The following is a 25,163-nucleotide window of genomic DNA, read 5'->3' on the forward strand; positions in this document are numbered from 1 at the left end:
AAAGTCAGATGTGGAGGTCGTGGGCTGGCGTGGTTACACATGGTCTGTGGTTGTGATGCCGGATGGACGTACTTCCAAATTCTCTAAAACAATGTTGGAGGCGGCTTATGGTAGAGAAATGAACATCCAATTCTCTGGCAACAGCTATGGTGGACATTCCTGTAGTCAGTACGCCAATTGCTCTCTCCCTCAAAACTTGAGACATCTGTGGCATTGTGTTGTGTGACAAAACTGTACATTTTAGAATGGCCTTATACATAATGATTATGCTGTTTAATCAGCTTATTGATATGCCACAGCTGTCAGGATCATCTCAGCAAAGGAGAAATGCTCACAAAAAAGTATGTAAACAAATTTGTTAAAGAAATAAGCTTTTTGTGCGTATGGAAAATTTCAGGAATGTTTTATTTCAGCTCATGAAACATGCGACCAACACTTTACATGTTGCGTTTTTTTGATCAGTGTAGATCAAATACTACACTATGCTCTGGACAGTGAACATCAAATGATTTAATGATACATTAAGAGGAGTATGTAAGCCACCTGCTGTCATAGAATGTTTTATTCTCTAAGGTATTATACATTACAGACCACACACAAGCACTTTACCATAACAGTATTCATGTCCTGAGATCACCTCAAGACTTCACAGATTTGATTGACAGGGAGAGACCTCCTCTGATGATTTACTTGCACACTGAGTTCAAAGCACCAATAGGTAAGAGCACATGTTCTGACATCAAAAACAAGGCCCAGATTGAATACTTTGAAATCACAGCCTTCCCTTCAATAATCACAGATTTTAAATGACTCTGGATTGTCAGCCATGAAGTGGAAGCAATCGGTCAGCTATTCAATAGCATCAGATCAGAGATGAAGTCAAGCAATGATGGAAGGAAGGATGCATTGTCAAAGTATTGGAACAAGGCCATGTCCTTGATACAGACCACAAGAGAAAAATCATAGTGCCTTCCTACACAGCTCACTAGAGCGTGGCTCAGTAGTAATAAGAAAACAAAATGGATGAAAGCAAGATATTTACAATAAAAAAAGGACTTGTACAAAAAAAAACAGGCTCTATTGATACAATTAGTGTAGAAAATGTCCTGAACAGTATTGAACTTGATAGTAAACATAGTCGACAGATGCTATTCTGACAAATGCCTTTGGTCAAGGTTTGAATTACTCATTGGCTCTAGAAAGTGGGCTGAACTAATACACATTTTTTATGCATTTATGGCAGTAACCTGATTTGTTGATAACATTGCAAACCAGCCAGGTCACCCGTAATACAAGTCAGTATTCGACGTCCATCCAAGTCTGAAGATGTTGGGAAATGACGTGGAAACCAGCCACTAGGGGGCAACAGTGAGCGCTGTTACCTTCAATAAGGTTTGGGTTTTGCTAGGGCGTTGTAGACAGGGATGGCGGATGGGCGGAAGCATCTCCCTCTGAGGTTGCAATTTCGAATACAGCAATAGAAAGTTAAGCCTAACCCAAACCTTATCCCTTACCTTAACAAATCAGCCTTAAGAATATGGAGTTAATGCCTGGACTTAACCTTAAACACTTTGAAATGTGACGTTTGAGAAACATGGATGAACGTCTAAATCTGACTTGAGACTGAGCTGGTTCCCTATCATTTGGACCTTTCCTTTCCCACATTTTCCTTAGTATATATGTGCCCTTAACACATTCAAGCTGGAATCCTTAATGGTGAAACTGCCAGGTCCGTCTGTGATATTACAACAACAAAGAAGTTACTGCAAACAACCAACAGTTTCCTCCTCAGACATCAGCGCGATAGAAGAGCACAATATGTCCTGCTATTAGTTTTACCATGCCGTGTGACGTTCCTCAGCCCGGACAACAACAAAAAAAGTGGTGGGTAGGCTTCCCCATACTGCGGACTCCATCTTTAAGGCTTTAGTTAGTCCAAATACACAGGTTTAGACCGTTACATTTGTACATTTTAGTCAACAGACACTCTTATCCAGAGCGACTTACGAGACAATTAGGGTTAGGTGCGTTGCTGAAGGGCATAGAAAGATTTTCCCCCAGTCGGCTCAGATTCGAACCAGCAACCTTTAGGTTACTGGCCCAACGCTCTTAAATCGCTAGGCTCCCTGCCGTCCGAAATTCACAGGGAAAAATACATCTACTTTGTTTAAGACGACAGAACACAATCATGACCATTTGCAGAGTGCCACGACATCTACAAAGCCAGACTCATCGGGCACTTAGAAATACAAAACCAATTCACTGTGTTTGACAACATCACTGTAGAATCACAACAGATAATGTTGGTGCATTTCATTATAATATAGATTTCCTAGTTAAAAAGAGCAAAGGAAAAATCTCTCCATATTGCATGCAATTTACCTCAGTGCAGTAAGAATCAAATGCATTTTTTCAATGGTCCCGATACAATAAGAAAAGCCTAATAGTTCATTTTGTCAGGATATACATTTTGTTGTGACTGTTATGGCATGCTGAAGAAGGCGGAGCAGTAGAAATCATGGATTTTTCCCTTTAGCAGATCTCCTGTTCTTCACCTACTCTGATCTGAGAACGCAGGCTAAAGCAACATGGCAGATGACTAACGGACATTGGCTCTCACCTGTCTGGCTCTTTCAGATCAATGCAAGGAGAGGAGACGAGAACTATTTCCATTATTGAGCTACGCCCCCTTTAGACTAATGCGCTATAAGGAAACCACTTTAGACTAATGAGCTATGCCTCCCTCTCATTCCACCTTCTTCAGGATGTAGAGGATTCCGATATTGTCGATGGTGACGAAGGTGGAGAAGTCAGGTGACACATGGATCCTTTTCAGATTGGCTCCTGTCGGGTAGAAGGTCTGGAGGGCCTCTCCTTTCTCCACGTTCCACCACTATGAGGGAGAGCGAGAGAGAGAGCAGGGGCAAGAGAGGGAGAGTGAGATAATGAGAGAGGGTGAGAAAGACAGACAGAGTTAGTTATCAGTTGAAGTGTGTCTCTAAGCCCCTACCACTGATGTACAGTATCCTGTAAGAGCCCTTCTGATAAATAGATCAGTGATGCAGTTTGGTCTTGTCAGCCACCCACACACACACACACACACACACACACACACACACACACACACACACACACACACACACACACACACCCACACACAGTTTTGCTATCCCATTCTGTTCAATGCGACCTGCTAAGCTGTAATTTTTTCATTGAAGTTCCACCTCTCAGGAATCCACTATCAAAGACACCAAGTCAATCATATCCAGTGTGCGCGCGGGAGGGGTCTCAAACGAAGACATGCCAATCTTCCACATTTCCCAGAATAATATTCATATTCGCTCTTTTATCAAGCCAATGAAAACAGACAATGTCATCACACCACTTATCTCCCTGCGGAGAGACCTAGCAGCTTCTAACACCCAGCTGTTATTGTGGGTCTGAGGACAAACCAGGCCAAGTCTGACTAAGACCCAGCTGTTATTGTGGGTCTGAGGAAAAACCAGGCCAAGTCTGACTAAGACCCAGCTGTTATTGTGGGTCTGAGGAAAAACCAGGCCAAGTCTGACTAAGACCCAGCTGTTATTGTGGGTCTGAGGAAAAACCAGGCCAAGTCTGACTAAGACCCAGCTGTTATTGTGGGTCTGAGGAAAAAACAGCCAAGTCTGACTAAGACCCAGCTGTTATTGTGGGTCTGAGGAAAAACCAGGCCAAGTCTGACTAAGACCCAGCTGTTATTGTGGGTCTGAGGAAAAACCAGGCCAAGTCTGACTAAGACCCAGCTGTTATTGTGGGTCTTAGGAAAAACTAGGCCAAGTCTGACTAAGACCCAGCTGTTATTGTGGGTCTGAGGAAAAACTAGGCCAAGTCTGACTAAGACCCAGCTGTTATTGTGGGTCTGAGGAAAAACCAGGCCAAGTCTGACTAAGACCCAGCTGTTATTGTGGGTCTGAGGAAAAACCAGGCCAAGTCAGACTAAGACCCAGCTGTTATTGTGGGTCTGAGAAAAAAACCTGTCACGCCCTGACCATAGAGAGGCTTTATATTCTCTATTTTGGTTAGGTCGGGGTGTGACTAGGGTGTGTAATCTAGGTTGTTTGATTTCTGTTGGCCTAGTATGGTTCCCAATCAGAGACAGCTGTTTATCGTTGTCTCTGATTGGGGATCATATTTAGGCAGCCATTTCCCCACTGTGTTTTGTGGGATCTTGTTTATGTGTAGTTGCCTGTGAGCACTCCATAGCTTCACGTGTCGTTTGCTCTTTATTGTTTTTTGTGCGGTTCACTTCTAATAAAATGTCGAACCGATTTCACGCTGCGCTTTAGTCTGAATGTTATTACGACGATCGTGACAAAACCAGCCAAGTCAGAATAAGACCTAGCTGTTATTGTGGGTCTGAGGAAAAACCAGGACAAGTCTGTCTCCGAGAGTGTGTGCAGTGTCAACTGTTGCAGAATTAGTAGTAGTATCCTTGTACCATCGTACTCAAGTACACACATACATTCTCACACGCAGACACATGTACGCACGCACGCACACACACACACCACAGACACAGAAATATTAATGAATGATACAAACTCCTCAAACACACAAAAGGTGTCTCATTTTCCATTCCCCTGCAAGTACAGCTTGCAAATGAGACCCCTTTTGTGTGTTTGAGGAGTTTGTATCATTCATTAATATTTGTGTGTCTGACTGACTGTCTGCCACTGTACCTCCCTATCTCTAGTCTATGAGTGTGAGGCCCATGCTGTGTAATGGCTCGGTCTGTACACTACAAACCTCTGCAGGGGTTTAGGCCACGGTCTGTGGAATACCACCACTGTGTGTGCAGCGTATGGAGCGGGCTGCAGTGAAGTGGGGTGACTGAGCTCCATAGGACCTCAAGCTGACTATTCTAGATCTATGAAGACTGATGAATGGAGGGTCTCATTAAAACAAATAGGAGGAACAGGATGTCTGTTTTGACTTAATGAGGTATGCTTCTGTGGAGAAGAGAGGGAGAGATGGAGGGAAGGAGAGAAGGAGGGCAGGATAGATGGAGAAGGTCCGGTAGGTGATTCCCTTTCAGATCCCTGTGTCACTCACACACACAGCTGTTACATAACCATGCAACACAACAAGACAAAGGTCTTTAATATTTAACACCACTAAGATTTCTCTCTCTCTCTCTAAATGTATCTCTTTCTCTCCATCTCTCATTTTATTCTCTCCCCTCTCCTTTTTCACACACCCTCCATTTCCATATAAATATTTGGAGAGAGGAGAGATAGCCAGTGAGGCGAGTTAATAATAAATAAACCCTGTATTGTAGCTGTAAGACTGCTGATTCTAATCCCAGACTGGGCAACACAGATATGGACCCAAGGATATAGATAGTTACTGCTTTCAGCAATGCTCTTAACCATAGATAACTCTAGGTAGTGCTGCACTTGGAGTGGTGTGTCTGTGTGCGTGGCCTGCCTGTTGACAACAGAGAAGGTTTCTGTAGTAACGGATGGATATAAAAAATAAAGTACTATTCTTCCTATTTGACAGCTTCGCGTGATGGAGGTGGTACCCCATACTGAGAGGAGAGAGGGAAGTGTGATTAAGTCTCAGAGGAAAGAAAAACAGCTCCCCCCACACACACTCATGTGCGCACAAAACTCCTAGTCTCTCAAACTCAATCTCTTGTAAATATCCTTTGATCAAAAGACAACCAGCAAGGGATGAGCATAAAGACAGACCACCAGCAAGGGATGAGAAGAGACCGAATAAAGAGAACGAGAATGACAGAGGAGAGGACTTCACTCCACATCCTCCAAACTCTAACCCCAGAGAGAGAGAGAGAGAGAAAAGAGAGCATGTGGTTCCTGCTGAAGGGGTCAGCATGCTTCAGTTCAGCTGATGCCTAGCTGAACACGGCTAGCTGAACATGGCTAGCTGAACACGGCTAGCTGAACACGGCTAGCTGAACCGAACGAGTGTGCTCGCATACTGCCTTGAAAGACCTATGCGTGATAAAGGAGGAAAAAGCAGAAAGTCATGTTTGTCCATTTTGACATGCCGTAGCCAGGATATACTTCCTCAAAATAGTCTGAATTATTCCAAGAAATCTGTCATTAATTTTGACGAAGAGATCTTAGTCGTGCAATTTTACATGTAAGATGTTTGTTGCAGTATTTTTCTGTGTGTTGGGGACAGTGTGTACATATGGGGTGATGCAGGGGAAGACAGGGGCAAGGGAGGGAACGAACATGACAGGGACAGAGTCACTGTACTATAGGTACACACAGAAACACACACTACAAGAGGGGCCTTATTTGACAAAGGTCTAATGACCACCAAGAGAATACTGCAGTACAAGTCATGATGGAATGTGTGTGTCCTCTGTAGAACAGATGGTGCTGCTGATATGAACACTATTACTGTGCTGCCATTGATTTATGATGGTGTTAGCGAAGCAGAAAGATGCAATGTCCTGGTGTGTGTGTGTGTGCGCGCATATGTGTACTGTAAGCTGTGTTTGTGTGCATGTGTTTGTACTTGTGTGTGTTTGTAACTTGTATGTGTGTGTGTGTTTGTGCCATCTTGAGTTCTCATGAGTTAGAAAACTTTCCAATCCAACAGCACAGCTTGCTGCCCCCTCCTGCCAAGTCTTCTAAAATTAACACTGATGATGATGATATCTGAATGGCTATATTAATATAGATTAACAACCAGTCTAACACACACATACACACACTGACTAAATGTGTTAGTATATGTACTGTGTGTGTCTAGTGAGTATTAGCTTATGCTAGAGTGCATGTTAATATGCAGGCTTGTATACTGAGAGTATGTTTGTGTGTCAGTATGTTAATATGCAGGCTTGTATACTGAGAGTATGTTTGTGTGTCAGTATGTTAATATGCAGGCTTGTATACTGAGAGTATGTTTGTGTGTCAGCATGTTAATATGCAGGCTTGTATACTGAGAGTATGTTTGTGTGTCAGTATGTTAATATGCAGGCTTGTATACTGAGAGTATGTTTGTGTGTCAGTATGTTAATATGCAGGCTTGTATACTGAGAGTATGTTTGTGTGTCAGTATGTTAATATGCCTGCTTGTATACTGAGAGTATGTGTGTGTGTCAGTATGTTAATATGCAGGCTTGTATACTGAGAGTATGTTTGTGTGTCAGTATGTTAATATGCAGGCTTGTATACTGAGAGTATGTGTGTGTGTCAGTATGTTAATATGCAGGCTTGTATACTGAGAGTATGTTTGTGTGTCAGTATGTTAATATGCAGGCTTGTATACTGAGAGTATGTTTGTGTGTCTATGTTAATATGCAGGCTTGTATACTGAGAGTATGTTTGTGTGTCAGTATGTTAATATGCAGGCTTGTATACTGAGAGTATGTTTGTGTGTCAGTATGTTAATATGCAGGCTTGTATACTGAGAGTATGTGTGTGTGTCAGTATGTTAATATGCAGGCTTGTATACTGAGAGTATGTGTGTGTGTCAGTATGTTAATATGCAGGCTTGTATACTGAGAGTATGTGTGTGTGTCAGTATGTTAATATGCAGGCTTGTATACTGAGAGTATGTTTGTGTGTCAGTATGTTAATATGCAGGCTTGTATACTGAGAGTATGTGTGTGTGTCAGTATGTTAATATGCAGGCTTGTATACTGAGAGTATGTTTGTGTGTCAGTATGTTAATATGCAGGCTTGTATACTGAGAGTATGTGTGTGTGTCAGTATGTTAATATGCAGGCTTGTATACTGAGAGTATGTTTGTGTGTCAGTATGTGTAGAAATAACCCAGTCCACTGGAATAAACTGTCTGTGACAGGTGCTTGCAGCTTTTTCAGAGCTGAGCAGGTCTGTCTATTGAAGCTGCCCAGGGAAAAACTCAGACTTACATGATAGAAACACAGCCTGCCAGGCCCAGTCACAACACAGAGTGGGTATGTGTGTGAGAGAGAGAGAGAGAGTTGGATGGGAGGAGAGAGAGAGAAATAGGGAAAGAGGGAGAGAGATGGAGAGGCAGGTGTTTATATGTGTGTGAGCAATCTCTCTTAAGCGAGCACACTCAGACAAAGTGCCCAGGGATAATGCGTACAGATCCCTTGCTCTTTTTCAACTCCTACAGGCTCTGGGACAAGGTAGCGACAGGAAAGGAGATGGAGGGAGAGAGATGATCAAATAAAAGGTGAGAGAACTGTGTGTGAACTAGGTGAATACCAGTACACTGTAGGCCTATATTACAACTGTACACTGATGTACAAAATATACCACCTCCCTCAATGTTGCCCTCAGAAAAGCCTAATTTCATCGGGGCATGGACTCTACAAGGTGTCGAAAGAGTTCCATAGGGATGCTGACCCATGTTGACTAATGCTTCCCACAGTTGTGTCAAGTTGGGTAGTGGACCATTCTTGTCACACACGGGAAACTGTTGAGCGTGAAAAACCCAGCAGAGTTGCAGTTCTTGACTCAAACTGGTGCATCTGAACGGGTTATGGGAGTAGGTGCCAAAGGCACTTAAATATTCACCCTCTGAGTGGCACATACACAATCCATGTCTCAATTATCTCAAGACTTAAAAATCATTATTTAACCCGTCTCCTCCCTTTCATCTACACTGATTGAAGTTGATTTAACAAGTGGCATCAATAAGCTTTTACCTGGAATCACCTGGTCAGTCTGTCATGGAAAGAGCATGTTCTTAATGTTTTGTACACAGTGTATGTATGTCCATGCCAGTGTGTGTGTGTGTCAGCACCCAGGACCAAGCGGAGAGAGGGAAAAGCTGTCTGACACAATGGCTGCATTATTCAACAAAGGCTCCACCCATTGAAATATTGATGCACAGTTAATTCTTTAAGGAAGAAAGGGTTAGGGAAGAAAGGGTTAGGGAAGAAAGGGTTAGGGAAGAGAGGGAAAGGGTTAGGGAAGAATGGGAAAGGGTTAGGGAAGAAAGGGTTAGGGAAGAGAGGGAAAGGTAGAGGGTTAACGTTAGGGAAGAGAGGGAAAGGGCTAATTAGGGAAGAGAGGGAAAGGGTTAGGGAAGAAAGGGTTAGGGAAGAGAGGGAAAGGGTTAGGGAAGAACTGGAAAGGGTTAGGGAAGAAAGGGTTAGGGAAGAGAGGGAAAGGTAGAGGGTTAACGTTAGGGAAGAGAGGGAAAGGGCTAATTAGGGAAGAGAGGGAGAGGGTTAGGGAAGAAAGGGTTAGGGAAGAGAGGGAAAGGTAGAGGGTTAACGTTAGGGAAAAGAGGGAAAGGGTTAGCCCTTTCCCTCTCTTCCCTAACGTTAATTAACCCTCTACCTTTCCCTCTCTTCTAGCCCTTTCCCTCTCTTCCCTAAAGCCCTTTCCCTCTCTTCCCTAATTAGCCCTTTCCCTCTCTTCCCTAACTCTCTCCCACATCTTGCCTCTCTCTCCACCATCTCGTCCCGGGGTGTAAGGTATAACATGTCCCCTCTCTCTCCCACAGCCAAAGACAATTAACCCAGGTTTAATGAGAGGAGCATGGGAACAACAGGCTTTGGGGGGGATAAATATTTCACTACATTGTCGTGTTTACGCCATGAGCCTGAGAAGAGATATACTGTAGCTAGGCCAAACTCAGGGCTGCCAACCAAATGGCACCCTATTCCCTTTATAGTGCACTGCTTGGATAGGGCTCTGGTCAAAAGTAGTGTACTATAAACGGAATAGGGTACCTTTTGGGACGTAGCAAAGGCTGAACAAGGCTAGATCACGGCTCTAGCTGAAGAAGAATAAGAATACTTTATTAGTTCAACTGAGACAGAAATTAGTATTTTGCTTTTACCAAACCCCACGGTTTCATCGCTGCTTGATGAAAGATCTTTCTGTCTGTCTGTTAGAGACCGACTGTCTGCACTCCTAAACTACCAGTCATTTTGTACCTGACATATCATGCTTTATACATTAGAATATATATATATATATATATACACACACACACTGCTCAAAAAAATAAAGGGAACACTTAAACAACACAATGTAACTCCAAGTCAATCACACTTCTGTGAAATCAAACTGTCCAATTAGAAAGCAACACTGATTGACAATAAATTTCACATGCTGTTGTGCAAATGGAATAGACAAAAGGTGGAAATTATAGGCAATTAGCAAGACACCCCCAAAAAAGGAGTGATTCTGCAGGTGGTGACCACAGACAACTTCTCAGTTCCTATGCTTCCTGGCTGATGTTTTGGTCACTTTTGAATGCTGGCGGTGCTTTCACTCTAGTGGTAGCATGAGACGGAGTCTACAACCCACACAAGTGGCTCAGGTAGTGCAGCTCATCCAGGATGGCACATCAATGCGAGCTGTGGCAAGAAGGTTTGCTGTGTCTGTCAGCGTAGTGTCCAGAGCATGGAGGCGCTACCAGGAGACAGGCCAGTACATCAGGAGACGTGGAGGAGGCCGTAGGAGGGCAACAACCCAGCAGCAGGACCGCTACCTCCGCCTTTGAGCAGGAGGAGCACTGCCAGAATCTTGCAAAATGACCTCCAGCAGGCCACAAATGTGCATCTGTCAGCATATGGTCTCACAAGGGCTCTGAGGATCTCATCTCGGTACCTAATGGCAGTCAGGCTACCTCTGGCGAGCACATGGAGGGCTGTGCGGCCCCACAAAGAAATGCCACCCCACACCATGACTGACCCAGCGCCAAACCGGTCATGCTGGAGGATGTTGCAGGCAGCAGAACGTTCTCCACAGCATCTCCAGACTCTGTCACATGTGCTCAGTGTGAACGTGCTTTCATCTGTGAAGAGCACAGGGCGCCAGTGGCGAATTTGCCAATATTGGTGTTCTCTGGCAAATGCCAAACGTCCTGCACGGTGTTGGGCTGTAAGCACAACCCCCACCTGTGGACGTCGGGCCCTCATACCACCCTCATGGAGTCTGTTTCTGACCGTTTGAGCAGACACATGCACATTTGTGGCCTGCTGGAGGTCATTTTGCAGGGCTCTGGCAGTGCTCCTCCTGCTCAAAGGCGGAGGTAGCGGTCCTGCTGCTGGGTTGTTGCCCTCCTACGGCCTCCTCCACGTCTCCTGATGTACTGGCCTGTCTCCTGGTAGCGCCTCCATGCTCTGGACACTACGCTGAGGATACTACGCTGACAGACACAGCAAACCTTCTTGCCACAGCTCGCATTGATGTGCCATCCTGGATGAGCTGCACTACCTGAGCCACTTGTGTGGGTTGTAGACTCCGTCTCATGCTACCACTAGAGTGAGAGCACCGCCAGCATTCAAAAGTGACCAAAACATCAGCCAGGAAGCATAGGAACTGAGAAGTGGTCTGTGGTCACCACCTGCAGAATCACTCCTTTCTTGGGGGTGTCTTGCTAATTGCCTATAATTTCCACCTTTTGTCTATTCCATTTGCACAACAGCATGTGAAATTTATTGTCAATCAGTGTTGCTTCCTAAGTGGACAGTTTGATTTCACAGAAGTGTGATTGACTTGGAGTTACATTTTGTTGTTTAAGTGTTCCCTTTATTTTTTTGAGCAGTGTGTATATATGTGTGTGTGTGTGTGTGTGTGTGTGTGTGTGTGTACACGCAAACACACATTAAGTTGGAGAAGCTGGAGCAGAGAGTAGCCAATGAGCAGTTTGGGAGGTCCTTATTCAAGTGAACGTTGACAATAGCTGGCTCTTTCAAAGACCGAGATGTATCTTTTGATCTTGGAATCAGAAAAATATGAACACACAAATATAATAACTGTGTGGTGTCTGATCGTAATTCTATCCGAAATACACATTTAATTTATACAAAAACACAAGCCTAAAAACAAAACCTCAAACAACAAAATCACAAAAAACACCCACATACACACAAAGCCACCACATAGCACAGAACTGTGATTTAAAGTATGTGATGTGACAGGTAGTGCGTGTGTATTTTTAGAGGCATGTCTCTGCTCTGCGTGGAGTGTGGCTCTCCTGCAGCTCCTCTGTTGGGAACTATCAGTACGTGGTGTTATGGCTGGGGAGGAACAACAGATCTACACTGACAAGGTTCTCTCCTACGGACTCGCTCCACCATGTCTTATCGGATGACTTCATCCAATCTATTTACCGACATAGATTGTGGTGTAAGACTGCGGTATCTACAAGCATTAGAAAATGCACCGTTGTCATGGGAAGGCAACGGAGAGCCTTTTTATTACTAAACTAGGTGTTTGTGACGTTAAAATCGGGAGACTTGAATGGTTCAATCAGCATAATATACATTTCTCGTCCAATATTGTTAGCTGACTGACTATTAAACATTATTAACAGGGTTTCAGCAACAAGATATTTACAGATGGATTATTTAGCTTTATGGGGGACACAGATCACACAATTGACCTCCATCTCTCTCTAACTCCCACCCTTCATTCTCTTATGATTCTCTCCCTCACGAATGTACCCTTTCTTTTCTCCCCTTTCCACCTCTCCAGGGGAAGGTCATATTAACCTTGACTCCTCTCACTCTCCTCATTGGCCACCTGGGTCTTGTTAGCACACATTTAACCACCATAACACACACACACAGAGACAGAGAGAAGGGAGAGAAAGGAATAAAGGAGAGAGAAGCAGAAAGCTCTCATATTTTACCCAATTCTTACCCCTGTTCAGCAGCTTATGATGGAAGGAGAGAGAGATTGAGAGAAGGGTTCCAATGGGGAGATGAAAAGGGAAAGAAACAGAATTAACACCTGAGAGAAAGGGAGAGGGAGAAACAGACAGAGAGAGAGACACACAAAGTGAGCAAGTAAAAGAGAGAGAGAAAGAGACAGAGCGAGAGAGGAGAGATACCATTAGTAGGAGAGTGTGAGAGACGTCCTATGGGGAACAGAGAGATGGAGAGCAACAACAGCGAGTGTGAAAAGGTGAGATAAGGTTGGATGTCTTCTCTTGGTCTTCAATCACCTAGAGAAGAGTAGTGAGGTCTGACAACACTACCGACAGGCAACTGTCGTCATCTAAACTCCTCACATCCATCTACAGTACTGTGTGTGTGTCTACGTATGTGTGTGTGTCTGTATTTGGAGACGTATGTGTGTGTGTGTCTGTACACGTGTGTGTCGGTGCATGATTCATATGAAAGTACCTAGGGAAATGAATGAAGGTTAAATAAGGATGGTATGAGATCTGGGAATATGTTTGATAAATGTGGGTATATTGACAAAACATACAGTGCCTTCAGAAAGGAGTCAAACCTGTTAACTTATTCCACATTTTGTTGTGTTACAGCCGGAATTCAAAATTGATAAAAAATAATAATTATCACCCATGTACACACAATAACCCATAATGACAAAGTGAGAACATGTTTTAAGAAATGTTAGCAAATGTATTGAAAATTAAATACAGACATCTAATTTACATAAGTATTCACACCTGAGTCAATACTTTGTAGAAGCACCTTTGGCAGCAATTACAGCTGGGAGTCTTTCTGCGTAAGTCTCTAAGAGCTTTCCACACCTGGATTGCGCAACATTTGCCCATTATTCTTTAAAAAACAAAAATAGCAAATTCTACAATGAGTGGTTTGGAAGGAATCAGTAGCTAACTGCAAGTGTTGCAAAGCAATCACCATATTGCTTCGCCTGCCTGCTATTCGGTGGAGAGCGTGTGTGGTCCAAGTCTGGGTTTAAGGATTTAAATCATCTGTCTGAAATGGTCTCTTTTCCAAGCTTAAAAAGATAACATTCATTCGCAACCCCATGGGCCAGAAAAGGTTGAATACATTAGCCATGCTGTCCATCCAGCATGACTTCTTCCGTGTTTAAGACAACTGGGAACTCTGGGAAAAAAACTAGCTCCAACTTGGAAATGACATTTTGAACGGTCATCCAACAGAATTCCACATAGGGAACTCGGGCCTCTTTCTAGCGTTCCGACCTGAAGATCACAGACATCATGATTCAACCTTGGTTTTTTATTTTTTAAAGAGTTCCCAGTTATCTTGAAAGCACCTTTTATGATAAAATTTGCCCACAAGAAGCACCACCACGCCACCTTCCTGTTCAAGTAAGCACAACAACGGTCCAAAAATGTATGATGCTGCATATATTAGCTCATGTGCTTTTATTCACGAGGAAGGGATACTATATAAGGTTGTTGGGTCTGTAACCATGAGGAGGGATACTATATAAGGTTGTTGGGTCTGTAACCATGAGGAGGGATACTATATAATGTTGTTGGGTCTGTAACCATGAGGAGGGATACTATATAATGTTGTTGGGTCTGTAACCATGAGGAGGGATACTATATAATGTTGTTGGGTCTGTAACCATTAGGAGGGGATACTATATATAATGTTGTTGGGTCTGTAACCATGAGGAGGGGATACTATATAATGTTGTTGGGTCTGTAACCATGAGGAGGAGATACTATATAAGGTTGTTGGGTCTGTAACCATGAGGAGGGATACTATATAATGTTGTTGGGTCTGTAACCATGAGGAGGGATACTATATAATGTTGTTGGGTCTGTAACCATGAGGAAGGGATACTATATAATGTTGTTGGGTCTGTAACCATGAGGAAGGGATACTATATATAATGTTGTTGTGTCTGTAACCATGAGGAGGGGATACTATATAATGTTGTTGGGTCTGTAACCACGAGGAGGGGATAGTATATAATGTTGTTGGGTCTGTAACCACGAGGAAGGGATACTATATAATGTTGTTGGGTCTGTAACCATGAGGAGGGGTTACTATATAATGTTGTTGGGTCTGTAACCATGAGGAAGGGATACTATATAATGGTGTTGGGTCTGTAACCATGAGGAAGGGATACTATATAATGGTGTTGGGTCTGTAACCATGAGGAGGGGATACTATATAATGTTATTGGGTCTGTAACCATGAGGAGGGGATACTATATAATGTTGTTGGGTCTGTAACCACGAGGAGGGGATAGTATATAATGTTGTTGGGTCTGTAACCACGAGGAAGGGATACTATATAATGTTGTTGGGTCTGTAACCATGAGGAGGGGTTACTATATAATGTTGTTGGGTCTGTAACCATGAGGAAGGGATACTATATAATGGTGTTGGGTCTGTAACCATGAGGAAGGGATACTATATAATGGTGTTGGGTCTGTAACCATGAGGAGGGGATACTATATAATGTTGTTGGGTCTGTAACCATGAGGAGGGGATACTATATAATGTTGTTGGGTCTGTAACCATGAGGAGGGGATACTATATAATGTTGTTGGGTCTGTAACCATGAGGAGGGGATACTATATAATGTTGTTGGGTCTGTAACCATGAGGAAGGGATACTATATAATGTTGTTGGGTCTGTAACCATGAGGAGGGGATACTATATAATGTTGTTGGGTCTGTAACCATGAGGAGGGGATACTATAATGTTGTTGGGTCTGTAACCATGAGGAGGGGATACTATATAATGTTGTTGGGTCTGTAACCATGAGGAGGGATACTATATAATGATGTTGGGTCTGTAACCATGAGGAGGGGATACTATATAATGTTGTTGGGTCTGTAACCATGAGGAGGGGATACTATATAATGTTGTTGGGTCTGTAACCATCAGGAGGGGATACTATATAATGTTGTTGGGTCTGTAACCATGAGGAGGGGATACTATATAATGTTGTTGGGTCTGTAACCATGAGGAGGGGATACTATATAATGTTGTTGGGTCTGTAACCATGAGGAGGGGATACTATATAATGTTGTTGGGTCTGTAACCATGAGGAGGGGATACTATATAATGTTGTTGGGTCTGTAACCATGAGGAGGGGATACTATATAATGTTGTTGGGTCTGTAACCATGAGGAGGGGATACTATATAATGTTGTTGGGTCTGTAACCATTAGGAGGGGATACTATATAATGTTGTTGGGTCTGTAACCATTAGGAGGGGATACTATATAATGTTGTTGGGTCTGTAACCATTAGGAGGGGATACTATATAATGTTGTTGGGTCTGTAACCATGAGGAGGGGATACTATATAATGTTGTTGGGTCTGTAACCATGAGGAGGGGATACTATATAATGTTGTTGGTTCTGTAACCATGAGGAGGGGATACTATATAATGTTGTTGGGTCTGTAACCATGAGGAGGGGATACTATATAATGTTGTTGGGTCTGTAACCATGAGGAGGGGATACTATATAATGTTGTTGGGTCTGTAACCATTAGGAGGGGATACTATATAATGTTGTTGGGTCTGTAACCATTAGGAGGGGATACTATATAATGTTGGTGGGTCTGTAACCATTAGGAGGGGATACTATATGATGTTGTTGGGTCTGTAACCATGAGGGGATACTATATAATGTTGTTGGGTCTGTAACCATGAGGAGGGGATACTATATAATGTTGTTGGGTCTGTAACCATGAGGAGGGGATACTATATAATGTTGTTGGGTCTGGAACCATGAAGGGATACTATATAATGTTGTTGGGTCTGTAACCATGAGGAGGAGACTATATAATGTTGTTGCGTCTGTAACCATGAGGAGGAGATACTATATAATGTTGTTGGGTCTGTAACCATGAGGGGATACTATATAATGTTGTTGGGTCTGTAACCATGAGGAGGGATACTATATAATGTTGTTGGGTCTGTAACCATGAGGAGGGATACTATATAATGTTGTTGGGTCTGTAACCATGAGGAGGGATACTATATAATGTTGTTGGGTCTGTAACCATGAGGAGGGATACTATATAATGTTGTTGGGTCTGTAACCATGAGGAGGGGATACTATATAATGTTGTTGGGTCTGTAACCATGAGGAGGGGATACTATATAATGTTGTTGGGTCTGTAACCATGAGGAGGGGATACTATATAATGTTGTTGGGTCTGTAACCATTAGGAGGGGATACTATATAATGTTGTTGGGTCTGTAACCATGAGGAGGGGATACTATATAATGTTGTTGGGTCTGTAACCATGAGGAGGGGATACTATATAATGTTGTTGGGTCTGTAACCATGAGGAGGGGATACTATATAATGTTGTTAGGTCTGTAACCATGAGGAGGGATACTATATAATGTTGTTGGGTCTGTAACCATGAGGAGGGATACTATATAATGTTGTTGGGTCTGTAACCACGAGGAGGGGATACTATATAATGTTGTTGGGTCTGTAACCATGAGGAGGGGATACTATATAATGTTGTTGGGTCTGTAACCATGAGGAGGGGATACTATATAATGTTGTTGGGTCTGTAACCATTAGGAGGGGATACTATATAATATTGTTGGGTCTGTAACCATGAGGAGGGGATACTATATAATGTTGTTGGGTCTGTAACCATGAGGAGGGTCTGTAACCATGAGGACGGGATACTATATAATGTTGTTGGGTCTGTAACCATGAGGAGGAGATACTATATAATGTTGTTGGGTCTGTAACCATGAGGAGGGGATACTATATAATGTTGTTGGGTCTGTAACCATGAGGGGATACTATATAATGTTGTTGGGTCTGTAACCATGAGGAGGGGATACTATATAATGTTGTTGGGTCTGTTACCATGAGGAGGAGATACTATATAATGTTGTTGGGTCTGTAACCATGAGGGGATACTATATAATGTTGTTGGGTCTGTAACCATGAGGGGATACTATATAATGTTGTTGAGTCTGTAACCATGAGGAGGGGATACTATATAATGTTGTTGGGTCTGTAACCATGAGGAGGGGATACTATATAATGTTGTTGGGTCTGTAACCATGAGGAAGGGATACTATATAATGTTGTTGGGTCTGTAACCATTAGGAGGGGATACTATATAATGTTGTTGGGTCTGTAACCATGAGGAGGGGATACTATATAATGTTGTTGGGTCTGTAACCATGAGGAGGGGATACTATATATAATGTTGTTGGGTCTGTAACCATGAGGAGGGGATACTATATAATGTTGTTGAGTCTGTAACCATGAGGAGGGGATACTATATATTGTTGTTGGGTCTGTAACCATGAGGAGGGGATACTATATAATGTTGTTGAGTCTGTAACCATGAGGAGGGGATACTATATATAATGTTGTTGGGTCTGTAACCATGAGGAGGGGATACTATATAATGTTGTTGAGTCTGTAACCATGAGGAGGGGATACTATATAATGTTGTTGGGTCTGTAACCATGAGGAAAGGATACTATATAATGTTGTTGAGTCTGTAACCATGAGGAGGGGATACTATATATAATGTTGTTGGGTCTGTAACCATGAGGAGGGGATACTATATAATGTTGTTGAGTCTGTAACCATGAGGAGGGGATACTATATAATGTTGTTGGGTCTGTAACCATGAGGAGGGGATACTATATAATGTTGTTGGGTCTGTAACCATTAGGAGGGGATACTATATAATGTTGTTGAGTCTGTAACCATGAGGAGGGGATACTATATAATGTTGTTGGGTCTGTAACCATGAGAAGGAGATACTATATAATGTTGTTGAGTCTGTAACCATGAGGAGGAGATACTATATAATGTAGTTGGGTCTGTAACCATGAGGAGGAGATACTATATAATGTTGTTGGGTCTGTAACCATGAGGAGGGATACTATATAATGTTGTTGGGTCTGTAACCATGAGGAGGGGATACTATATAATCTTGTTGGGTCTGTAACCATGAGGACGGGATACTATATAATGTTGTTGAGTCTGTAACCATGAGGAGGGATACTATATAATGTTGTTGAGTCTGTAACCATGAGGAGGGATACTATATAATGTTATTGGGTCTGTAACCATGAGGAGGAGATACTATATAATGTTGTTGGGTCTGTAACCATGAGGACGGGATACTATATAATGTTGTTGGGTCTGTAACCATGAGGAGGGGATACTATATAATGTTGTTGGGTCTGTAACCATGAGGAGGGGATACTATATAATGTTGTTGGGTCTGTAACCATGAGGAGGGGATACTATATAATGTTGTTGGGTCTGTAACCATGAGGAGGAGATACTATATAATGTTGTTGGGTCTGTAACCATGAGGAGGAGATACTATATAATGTTGTTGGGTCTGTAACCATGAGGAGGGGATACTATATAATGTTGTTGGGTCTGTAACCATGAGGAGGGATACTATATAATGTTGTTGGGTCTGTAACCATGAGGAGGAGATACTATATAATGTTGTTGGGTCTGTAACCATGAGGAGGAGATACTATATAATGTTGTTGGGTCTGTAACCATGAGGAGGGGATACTATATAATGTTATTGGGTCTGTAAACATGAGGAGGAGATACTATATAATGTTGTTGGGTCTGTAACCATGAGGAGGGGATACTATATAATGTTGTTGGGTCTGTAACCATGAGGGAATACTATATAATGTTGTTGGGTCTGTAACCATGAGGAGGGGATACTATATAATATTGTTGGGTCTGTAACCATGAGGAGGAGATACTATATAATGTTGTTGGGTCTGTAACCATGAGGAGGGGATACTATATAATGTTGTTGGGTCTGTAACCATGAGGAGGGGATACTATATAATGTTGTTGGGTCTGTAACCATGAGGAGGGGATACTTTATAATGTTGTTGGGTCTGTAACCATGAGGGGATACTATATATAATGTTGTTGGGTCTGTAACCATGAGGAGGGGATACTATATAATGTTGTTGAGTCTGTTACCATGAGGAGGGGATACTATATAATGTTGTTGGGTCTGTAACCATTAGGAGGGGATACTATATAATGTTGTTGAGTCTGTAACCATGAGGAGGGGATACTATATATAATGTTGTTGGGTCTGTAACCATGAGGAGGGGATACTATATAATGTTGTTGAGTCTGTAACCATGAGGAGGGGATACTATATAATGTTGTTGGGTCTGTAACCATGAGGAGGGGATACTATATAATGTTGTTGGGTCTGTAACCATGAGGAGGGGATACTAAATAATGTTGTTGGGTCTGTAACCATGAGGAGGGGATACTATATAATGTTGTTGGGTCTGTAACCATGAGGAGGAGATACTATATAATGTTGTTGGGTCTGTAACCATGAGGAGGGGATACTATATAATGTTGTTGGGTCTGTAACCATGAGGAGGGGATACTATATAATGTTGTTGGGTCTGTAACCATGAGGAGGAGATACTATATAATGTTATTGGGTCTGTAACCATGAGGAGGGGATACTATATAATGTTGTTGGGTCTGTAACCATGAGGAGGGGATACTATATAATGTTGTTGGGTCTGTAACCATGAGGAGGGGATACTATATAATGTTGTTGGGTCTGTAACCATGAGGAGGGGATACTATATAATGTTGTTGGGTCTGTAACCATGAGGAGGGGATACTATATAATGTTGTTGGGTCTGTAACCATGAGGAGGGGATACTATATAATGTTGTTGGGTCTGTAACCATGAGGAGGGGATACTATATAATGTTGTTGGGTCTGTAACCATGAGGAGGGGATACTATATAATGTTGTTGGGTCTGTAACCATGAGGAGGGGATACTATATAATGTTGTTGGGTCTGTAACCATGAGGAGGGGATACTATATAATGTTGTTGGGTCTGTACCCATGAGGAGGAGATACTATATAATGTTATTGGGTCTGTAACCATGAGGAGGGGATACTATATAATGTTGTTGGGTCTGTAACCATGAGGAGGGGATACTATATAATGTTGTTGGGTCTGTAACCACGAGGAGGGGATACTATATAATGTTGTTGGGTCTGTAACCACGAGGAGGGGATACTATATAATGTTGTTGGGTCTGTAACCACGAGGAGGGGATACTATATAATGTTGTTGGGTCTGTAACCACGAGGAGGGGATACTATATAATGTTGTTGGGTCTGTAACCATTAGGAGGGGATACTATATAATGTTGTTGGGTCTGTAACCATGAGGAGGGGATACTATATAATGTTGTTGGGTCTGTAACCATGAGGGGATACTATATAATGTTGTTGGGTCTGTAACCATGAGGACGGGATACTATATAATGTTGTTGAGTCTGTAACCATGAGGAGGGATACTATATAATGTTATTGGGTCTGTAACCATGAGGAGGAGATACTATATAATGTTGTTGGGTCTGTAACCATGAGGAGGGGATACTATATAATGTTGTTGGGTCTGTAACCATGAGGAGGGGATACTATATAATGTTGTTGGGTCTGTAACCATGAGGAGGGATACTATATAATGTTGTTGGTTCTGTAACCATGAGGAGGGATACTATATAATGTTATTGGGTCTGTAACCATGAGGAGGAGATACTATATAATGTTATTGGGTCTGTAACCATGAGGACGGGATACTATATAATGTTGTTGAGTCTGTAACCATGAGGAGGAGATACAATATAATGTTGTTGAGTCTGTAACCATGAGGAGGAGATACTATATAATGTTGTTGGGTCTGTAACCATGAGGACGGGATACTATATAATGTTGTTGAGTCTGTAACCATGAGGAGGGATACTATATAATGTTATTGGGTCTGTAACCATGAGGAGGGGATACTATATAATGTTGTTGGGTCTGTAACCATGAGGAGGGGATACTATATAATGTTGTTGGGTCTGTAACCATGAGGAGGGGATACTATATAATGTTGTTGGGTCTGTAACCATGAGGAGGGGATACTATATAATGTTGTTGGGTCTGTAACCATGAGGAGGGATACAATATAATGTTGTTGGGTCTGTAACCATGAGGAGGGATACTATATAATGTTGTTGGGTCTGTAACCATGAGGAGGGGATACTATATAATGTTGTTGGGTCTGTAACCATGAGGAGGGGATACTATATAATGTTGTTGGGTCTGTAACCATGAGGAGGAGATACTATATAATGTTATTGGGTCTGTAACCATGAGGAGGAGATACTATATAATGTTGTTGGGTCTGTAACCATGAAGAGGGGATACTATATAATGTTGTTGGGTCTGTAACCACGAAGAGGGGATACTATATAATGTTGTTGGGTCTGTAACCACGAGGAGTGGATACTATATAATGTTGTTGGGTCTGTAACCATTAGGAGGGGATACTATATAATGTTGTTGGGTCTGTAACCATGAGGAGGAGATACTATATAATGTTGTTGGGTCTGTAACCTTGAGGAGGGGATACTATATATAATGTTGTTGGGTCTGTAACCATGAGGAGGGGATACTATATAATGTTGTTGGGTCTGTAACCATGAGGAGGGGATACTATATATAATGTTGTTGGGTCTGTAACCATGAGGAGGGATACAATATAATGTTGTTGGGTCTGTAACCATGAGGAGGGATACTATATAATGTTGTTGGGTCTGTAACCATGAGGAGGGGATACTATATAATGTTGTTGGGTCTGTAACCATGAGGAGGGGATACTATATAATGTTGTTGGGTCTGTAACCATGAGGAGGAGATACTATATAATGTTATTGGGTCTGTAACCATGAGGAGGAGATACTATATAATGTTGTTGGGTCTGTAACCATGAAGAGGGGATACTATATAATGTTGTTGGGTCTGTAACCACGAAGAGGGGATACTATATAATGTTGTTGGGTCTGTAACCACGAGGAGTGGATACTATATAATGTTGTTGGGTCTGTAACCATTAGGAGGGGATACTATATAATGTTGTTGGGTCTGTAACCATGAGGAGGAGATACTATATAATGTTGTTGGGTCTGTAACCTTGAGGAGGGGATACTATATATAATGTTGTTGGGTCTGTAACCATGAGGAGGGGATACTATATAATGTTGTTGGGTCTGTAACCATGAGGAGGAGATACTATATAATGTTGTTGGGTCTGTAACCATGAGGAGGAGATACTATATAATGTTGTTGGGTCTGTAACCATGAGGAGGGGATACTATATAATGTTGTTGGGTCTGTAACCATGAGGAGGGATACTATATAATGTTGTTGGGTCTGTAACCATGAGGAAAGGATACTATATAATGTTGTTGGGTCTGTAACCATGAAGAGGGGATACTATATAATGTTGTTGGGTCTGTAACCATGAGGAAGGGATACTATATAATGTTGTTGGGTCTGTAACCATGAGGAGGGGATACTATATAATGTTGTTGGGTCTGTAACCATGAGGAGGAGATACTATATAATGTTGTTGGGTCTGTAACCATGAGGAGGAGATACTATATAATGTTGTTGGGTCTGTAACCATGAGGAGGGGATACTATATAATGTTGTTGGGTCTGTAACCATGAGGAGGGGATACTATATAATGTTGTTGGGTCTGTAACCATGAGGAGGGGATACTATATAATGTTGTTGGGTCTGTAACCATTAGGAGGGGATACTATATAATGTTGTTGGGTCTGTAACCATGAGGAGGGGATACTATATAATGTTGTTGGGTCTGTAACCATGAGGAGGGGATACTATATATAATGTTGTTGGGTCTGTAACCATGAGGAGGGATACAATATAATGTTGTTGGGTCTGTAACCATGAGGAGGGATACTATATAATGTTGTTGGGTCTGTAACCATGAGGAGGGGATACTATATAATGTTGTTGGGTCTGTAACCATGAGGAGGGGATACTATATAATGTTGTTGGGTCTGTAACCATGAGGAGGAGATACTATATAATGTTATTGGGTCTGTAACCATGAGGAGGAGATACTATATAATGTTGTTGGGTCTGTAACCATGAAGAGGGGATACTATATAATGTTGTTGGGTCTGTAACCACGAAGAGGGGATACTATATAATGTTGTTGGGTCTGTAACCACGAGGAGTGGATACTATATAATGTTGTTGGGTCTGTAACCATTAGGAGGGGATACTATATAATGTTGTTGGGTCTGTAACCATGAGGAGGAGATACTATATAATGTTGTTGGGTCTGTAACCTTGAGGAGGGGATACTATATATAATGTTGTTGGGTCTGTAACCATGAGGAGGGGATACTATATAATGTTGTTGGGTCTGTAACCATGAAGAGGGGATACTATATAATGTTGTTGGGTCTGTAACCATGAAGAGGGGATACTATATAATGTTGTTGGGTCTGTAACCATGAGGAAGGGATACTATATAATGTTGTTGGGTCTGTAACCATGAGGAGGGGATACTATATAATGTTGTTGGGTCTGTAACCATGAGGAGGAGATACTATATAATGTTGTTGGGTCTGTAACCATGAGGAGGAGATACTATATAATGTTGTTGGGTCTGTAACCATGAGGAGGGGATACTATATAATGTTGTTGGGTCTGTAACCATGAGGAGGGGATACTATATAATGTTGTTGGGTCTGTAACCATGAGGAGGAGATACTATATAATGTTGTTGGGTCTGTAACCATGAGGAGGAGATACTATATAATGTTGTTTGGTCTGTAACCATTAGGAGGGGATACTATATAATGTTGTTGGGTCTGTAACCATGAGGAGGAGATACTATATAATGTTGTTGGGTCTGTAACCTTGAGGAGGGGATACTATATATAATGTTGTTGGGTCTGTAACCATGAAGAGGGGATACTATATAATGTTGTTGGGTCTGTAACCATGAGGAAGGGATACTATATAATGTTGTTGGGTCTGTAACCATGAGGAGGGGATACTATATAATGTTGTTGGGTCTGTAACCATGAGGAGGAGATACTATATAATGTTGTTGGGTCTGTAACCATGAGGAGGAGATACTATATAATGTTGTTGGGTCTGTAACCATGAGGAGGGGATACTATATAATGTTGTTGGGTCTGTAACCATGAGGAGGGATACTATATAATGTTGTTGGGTCTGTAACCATGAGGAAAGGATACTATATAATGTTGTTGGGTCTGTAACCATGAAGAGGGGATACTATATAATGTTGTTGGGTCTGTAACCATGAGGAAGGGATACTATATAATGTTGTTGGGTCTGTAACCATGAGGAGGGGATACTATATAATGTTGTTGGGTCTGTAACCATGAGGAGGAGATACTATATAATGTTGTTGGGTCTGTAACCATGAGGAGGAGATACTATATAATGTTGTTGGGTCTGTAACCATGAGGAGGGGATACTATATAATGTTGTTGGGTCTGTAACCATGAGGAGGGGATACTATATAATGTTGTTGGGTCTGTAACCATGAGGAGGAGATACTATATAATGTTGTTGGGTCTGTAACCATGAGGAGGAGATACTA

General features: G+C 42.1%; 1 protein-coding gene across 2 annotated transcripts in view; it reads right to left on the reverse strand.

Annotated features, from left to right (window-relative positions):
- Positions 1-386: 386 nt before the first annotated feature.
- Positions 387-25,163, reverse strand: part of LOC129838828 (apoptotic protease-activating factor 1-like) — a 91,658-nt gene continuing 66,881 nt past the window's right edge. For both annotated transcript variants that reach the window (XM_055906044.1, XM_055906042.1), the window contains one exon: positions 387-2,893. In XM_055906044.1, the coding sequence (XP_055762019.1) occupies positions 2,747-2,893 (147 nt within the window). In that variant the 3' untranslated portion in view covers positions 387-2,746. The remainder of the gene's footprint in view (positions 2,894-25,163) is intronic.

Source organism: Salvelinus fontinalis, chromosome 39, assembly GCF_029448725.1.
Source record: "Salvelinus fontinalis isolate EN_2023a chromosome 39, ASM2944872v1, whole genome shotgun sequence".
Taxonomy (NCBI): Eukaryota; Metazoa; Chordata; class Actinopteri; order Salmoniformes; family Salmonidae; genus Salvelinus; species Salvelinus fontinalis.